Source organism: Homarus americanus, unplaced genomic scaffold (genome assembly GCF_018991925.1).
Source record: "Homarus americanus isolate GMGI-L3 unplaced genomic scaffold, GMGI_Hamer_2.0 scaffold28, whole genome shotgun sequence".
NCBI classification, from domain to species: Eukaryota; Metazoa; Arthropoda; class Malacostraca; order Decapoda; family Nephropidae; genus Homarus; species Homarus americanus.
In genome coordinates, this window is record NW_024742238.1 from 7,568,275 (window position 1) to 7,578,960 (window position 10,686).

Consider the following 10,686-nt stretch of genomic DNA (forward strand, 5'->3'; position numbering starts at 1 on the left):
AGTTCGGATCACCTAACCTAACCTAACCTAACCTAACCTAACCTAACCTAACCTAACCTAACCTAACCTAACCTAACCTAACCTAACCTCAACTCTAACCTAACCTAACCTAACCTGTCTGTCTGTTTGTCCATCTGTCTGTCCAACTATCTGTCTAACTGTTAGTCCATCTATCTGTCTGTCTGATAGTAACAGCTTCCCCGAATTAATTAAAACTTTACTGTTGAAAGTTACGTTAGCGGGAGGTCCGTTAAATAATGTTCAATTACCTTTAAGATAAATTGGTGTGTCTTATTGTTTTTATATACACATGAGTGTTTATGTACAACCATTCATGTATGTATGTAAGTATATGAGTAGAGCGTTTATTCTAGTGTGTGTGTTTGACTTGCCAGGTTACACACTACACTACTTCAAAGGCTCCACCTGACAGTTCATTTAAGTTTGTTAGTATTTGACAGAAGGCGCAGCATAACTCTGTCCGGGGAGTGACTCTCTCTCTCTCTCTCTCTCTCTCTCTCTCTCTCTCTCTCTCTCTCTCTCTCTCTCTCTCTATCTATCTCTCTACACAGTCCATAGCATCACTATACATCATCACTATAGTTCACATCATCACTACACAGTTCATAGTATCACTACACATCATCACTACACAGTTCATAGCATCACTATACATCATCACTATAGTTCACATTATAACTACACAGTTCATAGTATCGCTACACATCATCACTACACAGTTCATAATATCACTACACATCATCACTACACAGTTCATAGCATCACTACACGTCATCACTACACAGTTCATAGCATCACTACACATCATCACTACACAGTTCATAGCATCACTATACATCATCACTGTAGTTTACATCATCACTACACAGCTCATAGCATCACTATACATCATCACTATAGTTCATATCATAACTACACAGTTCATAGTATCACTACACATCATCACTACACAGTTCATAGTTTCACTACACATCATCACTACACAGTTCATAGTTTCACTACACATCATCACTACACAGTTCATAGCATCACTACACGTCATCACTGTAGTTTACATCATCACTCAGCTCTGTAGTAGCGGGTAACCTCTTACTACATTCTTTCACAAGTGCCTGAGGAGCCTTGGGCTCCTGGGGTGCCTTTATTATATACAGTATATATATATATAAAAGATTTTCTTTCCAAAATGTGTGATCAGTACAAAAGATTTTTACAAGAAGCCACCAGTCAACTCCGAGGCATGGACGCCGAGTTAGCCAAGACTTACACCACTTTAAGTGGTGTAAGGGTTGTGGGCTACAGCGTCTCCCTTGAAATTCCCGCCAACACAAACCTAAACTTTGTGTTGGATAAAATTGCAGATCTGGAAGACCTCCGTTACCACAACATGACCGTAGTACAAGGATGCTCGTACCTACGGCACGAGGTAAAAAAACTGGACAAGATTCCATATAAGGGGATAATGTTTTATTATTCCGCCTTGACCGGAAAACAAACTAAGAACAGGTACGTCAAATTTGAATACGTGGTGAATCCACCACTGGCGTTGCAGAAATTCAAAATTTGTTTCAAAAAGGAAAGTTTCGATAGAGAAACTATTTGCTTAATGCATTACTTTATTACCGACTCAGTGAAGCTGCTCACCTCTCACCCGTCCCCCTGCACCACAACAAGTGAGAGTCCCCAGGTGACCACCGAAGGGGACACTCCCCAGGTGGTGGTCACCGACAGTGACACTCCCCAAGAGGTTGTCACCGACAGTGAAAACCTCCAGAATGTGGTCACCGACATTGACACTCCTCAGGAGGTGGTCAACGAGAGTGACACTCTCCAGGAGGTGGTCACCGACAGTGACACTCCCCAGGAAGTGGTCAAAATGGGAGAATACGACAAACGTTTTTTCCTGGCAGCTGCTAGCAAACTCCGTAGCGTGGTCGACGAGTTAGCCGAGGCTTACACAAAGTTAAATGATGTAAGGGTTGTGGGCTACAGCGTCTCCCTTGAAATTCCCCCCAACACAAACGTAAACTTTGTGTTGGATAAAATTGCCGATCTGGAAGACCTCCGTTACCACAACACGACCGTAGTACAAGGATGCGGGTACCTACGGTACTAGGTCAAAAACCTGAGAATCTTACCAGACAAGGGGATAATGTTCTATTATTCCGCCAAGTGCGGAAGACAAACTAAGGAGGGGTACGCCAGATATGAATATGTGGTGTATCCTCCAGTGGTGTTGAAGAAATTCAAATTAGACTTTCAAAAAGAATGCTTCAACACAGAAACTATTTGCGTAATGCTAGATAATGCTATTAAATCATAGCAGCTCATCAACGAAGGCCTTGCCTCCTTCACCACAACAAGAGACAGTCCCCAAGTGGTCACCGACAGTGACGCTCCCCAGGAGGTAGTCACCGACAGTGACGCTATCCAGGAGGTGGTCACAGACAGGGGCACCGCCATGGAGGTGATCACCGACAGTGACATTCCCCAGGAGGTGGTCACCGACGGTGACATTCCAGAGGAGGTGGTCACCGACAGTGACACTCCCCAGGAGGTGGTCAACGAGAGTGACACTCTCCAGGAGATGGTCACCGACAGTGACACTCCCCAGGAAGTGGTCAAAATGAGAAAATACGACAAAAGTTTTTTCCTGGCATCTGCTAGCAAACTTCGTAGCGCGGTCGACGAGTTAGCCGAGGCTTACACAAATTTAAGTGGTGTAAGGGTCGTGGGCTACAGCGTCTCCCTTGAAATTCCCGCCAACACAAACCAAAACTTTGTGTTGGATAAAATTGCAGATCTGGAAGACCTCCGTTACCACAACATGACCGTCGTACAAGGATGCGCGTACCTACGGCAAGAGGTAAAAAAACTGAGAAATATCCCAGACAATGGGATAATATTCTATTATTCCGCCAAGTGTGGAAGACAAACTAAGGAGGGGTACGCCAGATTTGAATATGTGGTGTATCCTCCAGTGTTGTTGAGGAGATTCAAAATAGCCTATCAAAAAGAATGCTTCAATACAGAAACTATTTGCATAATGCAAGATAATGCAAAGATAGTATGGGGGGTCATCAACCAATGCGTTGATTCCTTCTCCTCAACAAGTGACAGTCCCCAAATGGTTACCGAAGCCGGCGGTCCCCAGGTGGCCACCGAAGAGGAGAGTCCCAAGGTGGCCACAGAACAGGAGAGTCCCCAGGTCGTCACCAAAGGGGAGAAAACCCAAATGGTCACTGAAGCCAGCGGTTCCCAGGTGACCACCGAAGAGGAGAGTCCCAAGGTGGCCACGGAACAGGAGAGTCCCCAGGTCGTCTCCGAAGGGGAGAAAACCCAAATGGTCACCGAAGCCAGCGGTCTCCAGGTGGCCACCGAAGAGGAGAGTCCTCAGGTGGCCACCGAAAGGGACACTCCCCAAGAAGTTGCCCGTAGTGCTGCTGCCCAAAAGCCCAAGGCCAAAAGGCCTCCTCACCAGGCCAAGAATACTTTGGTCCCAGGGGCCACAGGTAATCTCAAATCAAAGGCTGAGCATCCAACCAACAGGGTCGCTGAAGCCCGTAAAGCTGCTGCCCAACAGGCCCGGGCTAATAGGCCTCCTCACCAAGCCAAGAATACCTTGGTCCCAGGGGCCAAAGGTAATCTCAAATCAAAGGCTGAGCACCCAACTAACACGGTCGCTGAAGCCCGTAAAGCTGCTGCCCAACAGGCCCGGGCTAATAGGCCTCCTCACCAAGCCAAGAATACCTTGGTCCCAGGGGCCAAAGGTAATCTCAAATCAAAGGCTGAGCACCCAACTAACACGGTCGCTGAAGCCCGTAAAGCTGCTGCCCAACAGGCCCGGGCCATGGGCAAGGAGCGCCGCCTGAAAACTGCTATGAAACAAAAGTGATTAATAATCCACGTTGTTTTCTTTTTGTTTATGTTTTTGTGAAAACTAAAAATAAAGTATAAATTAATATTTTTTGTATTATTACTCCACAAATAACTTATAAACCATCTCCTGCATACAATTCTTACTGCACTTACTTATATCACATATATACAGGACTGGTAATTCCTGGGTATAAATAACACTTTAAAATAGCCCAACTCTCATACACAAACATATCACTCACCGGGGTATTCTGTCTTGCTGTTCAAGCATTTTCCTAGTTTAAGGCCAACAATATATATATATATATATATATATATATATATATATATATATATATATATATATATATATATATATATATATATATATATATATATATATATATATATATTTGTATATATATATATATATATATATAAACTTTAAGGTGTATTCAAATATTATTAACTTAGCGACTCTTATGTAAATATATATTCGAAACTACAAAACAGCATCAACATAAACTAATCCCAGACAAACACATACATACATACTGTAGATACTTCACCTATCACAATTTTCCCTAATGAATTTCTTACTTTCCATTACGTAATATCCAATACTAGTCTCACCGTCCAGCCACAAACACCCCTCTTCATTAATGAGCTGTCTTAACGGTGGGACTACCTCTCTGGGGGGCTGAGGGAGCATAACTTACCTGGGCAACACGACGCAGGTAAGGAATGTCACTCACTCCTCAGCCACAAAGGTGATATTCCTCTGTGTTCGATATTGAGAGTAACCAGGACTACTAATTCTCTCTGTAGAATTTATGAGTTATGTGTGTGGTCGAGAGAGAGAGAGAGAGAGAGAGAGAGAGAGAGAGAGAGAGAGAGAGAGAGAGAGAGAGAGAGAGAGAGATGAAAATTGTGCACAGTTGATTAGAACATGAAACAAAATGTGTTTCTGATCTCTCTCTCTCTCTCTCTCTATCCACACACACCAGATACAGAGGATAAACCTAAGCATGTAGTCAGCTTCTCTTCCTCCCTCCTTCCCTAACCAGCCTGGCGTGGAGAATGGGAAAATGAAAGCACAAGCCCCCTCCCTATCCCCCCCCGCCTCTTCCTCCCTCCTTCCTCTCTTCCCTCCATCACCAGGGTTGGAGCACGTAGCCTCAATAACATCCTCCTCCTCCAGCTATCAACTCCCGTGAATTGTTTTTCGTCCATTAAAGTTTCAACAAGTTCTCTCCGTTAGTTTTGTTTTTAGTTGGTCCGTGATAATGGCAGGAAGCAAATTGTCAATAAGTGTAGCACGCATCACCAGGAGGCGCTGTTGTATAAGATGTAGTACATGGGGCCCGCTGTGTGTGTGTGTGTGTGTGTGTGTGTGTGTGTGTGTGTGTGTGCCATTATCCCCCCTTTTTTTCCTTAAGGAATGAAAGAAAAATTAAAAAATATTCAGGTGAAAGAAAGCTCCAGCGAAAATAAACAAACTTAAAGTCATACTCACGAGAGGGCAATATTTATCCTGAGTTTCCGGGGTAGTCTCTCTCTCTCTCTTACCGCATATATACCTGAACAACTCCTTAAATATAGCAACCTCTCCTAGATACTACATTATATAACGTCCAGTATATAGATATATGCAGACGGCAGATGGACTTGATGAAACCAGAGCCACACTGTGATTGGTCGTTGCCAGTCTTTCACCGCCAATCACCTCAGCCTATTATTATTATCATATATATATATATCAATATCACTATAACTCTCAATATTCCAGTCACCTCTCATAATAACATACTCTATTTAGCTGACCATCAAATACCTCACCAAATTATACCAATTCTCTATATATTTTTCCTCAACATTAAACCGATATTGGACTGAACTCAAAAACCTATCACTCTTAAACTTTTCAATTCATTTTACAACAATCTGGTAATTGGGGTGTATATCAGCTCTATGTTGGGGCTGACAGGCTCCCGAATCAACAGTCCAATTACTGGGAGTCACTCAACTAAAAAATTTCTGGTCCCCAAATTTCATAAAATTGGTAAAGAATCGCGTCTTTATTTTCACGGTTTGGTGGTTGACGTCACGGTGAATACTCTTTTTCCTTCATACAAATATATGACTTTTTTTTGGCACAAAGTTACTTAAACTACACTCAAATGTTCTTGTAATAGATCGATTTTTAATATAGTTAAACTGAGATACAATTAAGCATATATATAAATATTTTTTGTTACATATTGAATAGTATATAATTTTTGATAAAAATTAGCACGATAAATCTCCGACACACTTCTTAACTAGACACGTTCACTTAACACCATTTAGGAGTGCTCTACCTTAACTAAAGACGTTCAGTTAATACCAGTTTGAGCTTCCAAATTAAATACAAAACGTTAAGAGAAAAAAGAAGGTATCATAAGAACGCCTGAGTGAACGTGGTGGTGTGTGGGTCTAAACGTGATGTTATAAGACGGAACCAGGTGATCAGGAGAGGGAAGGCGGCGGCAATGTTGCAGTTTTTACACCACATTTGGGCGACAGTCAGCGTTTAGTACACTCTGGAGACACACTAAGGTCCTCGTGTTACACCTTCCAATATTACCCTCCCGTGGTGCAGAGCAGTGCATAGCGGCGGAGACGTGTAGAGTATAGCTAGAGAGGAGGGAAGAATAATAGAGGGCAGAGGAAGGGAGAATAGAGAAGACATTAGACAGTACCTGAATGTGTAAACAATGTCCTCCCGACCAGCTGACCTTCTAGTGTTTGTCTAGTCGGCTCATCCAAGATCCAAAGAATACGAGTCAGATCACTTTGTCCTCCCGCTCAGGTTTGGTGACGTCACACAGCTGTTCTGTGGGAAGGGTAGGTATAACTATAACAACTATGGCAACACTCAAGGTCTCTCTCTCTCTCTCTCTCCATCACAGGACTTCCAACACATCCAACGATGACCCGTGTGGACGTCACTGCTCGAGGGTTCAGGACGCGGGAACAGATAGCCTTCTTTGATATCAAGATATTTGACCCCGTGGCCGCTTGTCTAAGACATCGAGGACACACACACACACACACACACACACACACACACACACACACACACACACACACACAAGAAGCTTCAGGACACTTAATTATAATGATGGGTCGCAACTATATCATTCTTAATGATTCGTAAGTTAATCCGTCACTTTCGTATGTTTCTCTCTTTATCTGTGTCTCTCTTTATCTCACATTTTCTCTCTCTTCCTATTTTTGAAAACCACTATCTTTCTCTCTCTCTTTTTCCTTGTCTTTTTATGCTTGTCTCTCTCTCTCTCTCTCTTTTCCCCTTTCGTTCTCTTCATAACTTACATCATTACTCTTCACCTGTCTCCTGTCTCTCTCCACTTCTCGTTTCTTTTCGTTTCAAACCCACAGAATATCCTTAGTCATTCTCACTCTCTCTATGTTTCTCTTTTATAATTTCTTCCCCTTTTCCTTTCTCCATCATAAGTCTTCCCCCCCCTCTTTCCTTCTCTCCATTACTTATCTTCACCTATTTCCTCTTTCTCTCTCTTCACCTCCCTCTGCTCTCACTGTCACACCCACAAAATGTCTGACTGTGAGTAATAGTCATGTGTGTGAAAGCTTTCTCTCTCTTTCACCACCGCCTTTATTCCTTCCCCCTTTATCATTACTTCTATTCGCTTCCCTTCTCCCTCATTACCCTTTAGTTCTCAACACACACACACACACACACACACACACACACACACACACACACACACACACTTTTTCACTCATTCTGTCATTTATTTCCTCTTATAATTATTACTTAAGTTTCTGTTCCCTCTTCACCTTCATCATCATCATCATCGGTATTTCTCTCTTATTCCTTCCCTTTACGTCTTGTGAGTTATTTAATTATTTATGTGAGTCTGTATGTTTGTCTTGACTCGTTCATGAGACACTGAAGTCATTATTACCCAGTGCCAAGAGGTGTTACATGTGGTTAGTGGGTGTTACATAGATAGATAGATAGATAGATGAATAAAGAGAGAGAGAGAGAGAGAGAGAGAGAGAGAGAGAGAGAGAGAGAGAGAGAGAGAGAGAGAGAGAGAGATCACTACTTGCCACTATTTTTTCAGCTCACGACACAATATTGGTGAGAGAAATGACAGCTCGACACCAACAGTTATTATAGGTATTGGGACATTTTTAACAAGGTGTTGTAGAAGACCAAGACTAACGGTATAGGGGTAAAATAACAACCCCACAACAACCCCACACTCAAATCCAAGAGGTTGTAACTTTGGATAATGATGACTGAAAGTATATATATACAGGGTGATTCAGCAAAGAGTATACATTAAATTGGAGGATAAAATCTTTGGATAATTCTAAACCCCAATGTCTCTATGGTAAAAGGTCATATTCTGCATAGTTTCCATGTTACAATACATTTAAGATGTTGTATTAATGAGAGTGAATTTGATGTGAAACTTCTTCCCCCCCCCCCTTGTGACTGCCTCTATTTCATTCGGTCGTACACGGTCCCTCGGTCGTACACGGTCCCTCGGTCGTACACGGTCCCTCGGTCGTACACGGTCCCTCGGTCGTACACGGTCCCTCGGTCGTACACGGTCCCTCGGTCGTACACGGTCCCTCGGTCGTACACGGTCCCTCGGTCGTACACGGTCCCATAGCACCTGTGTTAGCCATCTGTGTCACACTGCACTGCTGTACATAAGACAAATGATTACAAACACCTAAGGGGGTTTCACATCTCATTGTACATTATACACTATACATTATATATCATACAACATATACAATATACATCATACATACTATACAGCTTATATTATACATCATACACCACATACGCATAAGTATACATACAGCGGAAATTTAACTGAAAGCTAGAAATATATACAATGTTTACACTCATGTTATTTTGGTATTTTTTCTATCACATAAATTTAATAAAGTTTAAAAGAATAACTTAATGCTAACTCATCACCGTTTAAGTGTGTAAAGTCACCAACCTTCACTATATTCGGGGAATAATTTGCGTTATTAAAATCATAAACCCCGGAGGTGAGCTTACGCAGGGAAGATATAAGACGTATGAAATGACATGAATGGGATTTATAATAAGTAATTTTACGGTATAATTGACGTTAGTGTCAACAACAACAGGAAACAAATTCGAGTGTAAGATATTCCTCTTATCAGTAATTGTTAAGAGTTCCGTGAAGAAGATACTTAAAGCAATTACTAGGAGCTACAACTCTTGTCTCTCTCTCTCTCTCTCTCCCTACCTTCCTCTCTTTATCCCCCTTTCTTCGCCCCCCCCCTATCTCTCTCTCTCTGTCTCTCTGTACCTCACTTTCTCTGTCTCTCCCTCTGTCCCCCACTCTTTTTTTCTCTTTCTCCATGTGTCTTCCCCCTTTCTCCCTCTCCCTTTCCCACTCCCTCTCTCGTACATTCTTCTTCTCTCTCTCTTAGTGATATATGTGAGCGCCTCTGTGAATAAATACTCCCAACAATTACCCCGGGTCTTGTCAGCGATATATACAGGTTGAAGAACTCGCTACCAGCACAACATGTTCAGTAAATGGAACACCTTGTACGAGAGAGCTGGTTAGCCCCATCGTTCACGGCCAGCGGTGTGTATACTTGTATTTCCCGCTAGTAAGGTCCCCTGTAAGTCTTGTAAAGTAGATACGTATATTTACAGCGCACTTAACACGGATTACTTACAATTAGATAAAGAGAGAGAGAGAGAGAGAGAGAGAGAGAGAGAGAGAGAGAGAGAGAGAGAGAGAGAGAGAGACTACCCCGGAAACTCAGGATAAATATTGCCCTCTCGTGAGTATGACTTTAAGTTTGTTTATTTTCGCTGGAGCTTTCTTTCACCTGAATATTTTTTAATTTTTCTTTCATTCCTTAAGGAAAAAAAGGGGGGATAATGGCACACACACACACACACACACACACACACACACACACACACACAGCGGGCCCCATGTACTACATCTTATACAACAGCGCCTCCTGGTGATGCGTGCTACACTTATTGACAATTTGCTTCCTGCCATTATCACGGACCAACTAAAAACAAAACTAACGGAGAGAACTTGTTGAAACTTTAATGGACGAAAAACAATTCACGGGAGTTGATAGCTGGAGGAGGAGGATGTTATTGAGGCTACGTGCTCCAACCCTGGTGATGGAGGGAAGAGAGGAAGGAGGGAGGAAGAGGCGGGGGGGGATAGGGAGGGGGCTTGTGCTTTCATTTTCCCATTCTCCACGCCAGGCTGGTTAGGGAAGGAGGGAGGAAGAGAAGCTGACTACATGCTTAGGTTTATCCTCTGTATCTGGTGTGTGTGGATAGAGAGAGAGAGAGAGAGATCAGGAACACATTTTGTTTCATATTCTTGTCAACTATGTATCAGTTTTCATCTCTAACACACTCTCTCTTTCGACCACACACATAACTCATAAATTCTACAGAGAGAATTAGTAGTCCTGGTTACTCTCAATATCGAACACAGAGGAATATCACCTTTGTGGCTGAGGAGTGAGTGACATTCCTTACCTGCGTCGTGTTGCCCAGGTAAGTTATGCTCCCTCAACCCCCCAGAGAGGTAGTCCCACCGTTAAGACAGCTCATTAATGAAGAGGGGTGTTTGTGGCTGGACGGTGAGGCTAGTATTAGATATTACGTAATGGAAAGTGATGTATGTACAGTATGTATGTGCAGTAAAGTGTTATTTATAACCAGGAATTACCAGTCCT

General features: G+C 42.6%; 1 protein-coding gene across 1 annotated transcript in view; it reads left to right on the forward strand.

The window, feature by feature from the left end:
* Positions 1-3,067: 3,067 nt before the first annotated feature.
* The window catches only part of LOC121876574 (proteoglycan 4-like), a gene marked incomplete at its 3' end in the record, with an annotated part of 26,328 nt that continues 18,709 nt past the window's right edge, over positions 3,068-10,686 (forward strand). Inside the window, exon 1 of the mRNA XM_042381776.1 lies at positions 3,068-3,489. Coding sequence (XP_042237710.1) covers positions 3,068-3,489 — 422 coding nt within the window. The remainder of the gene's footprint in view (positions 3,490-10,686) is intronic.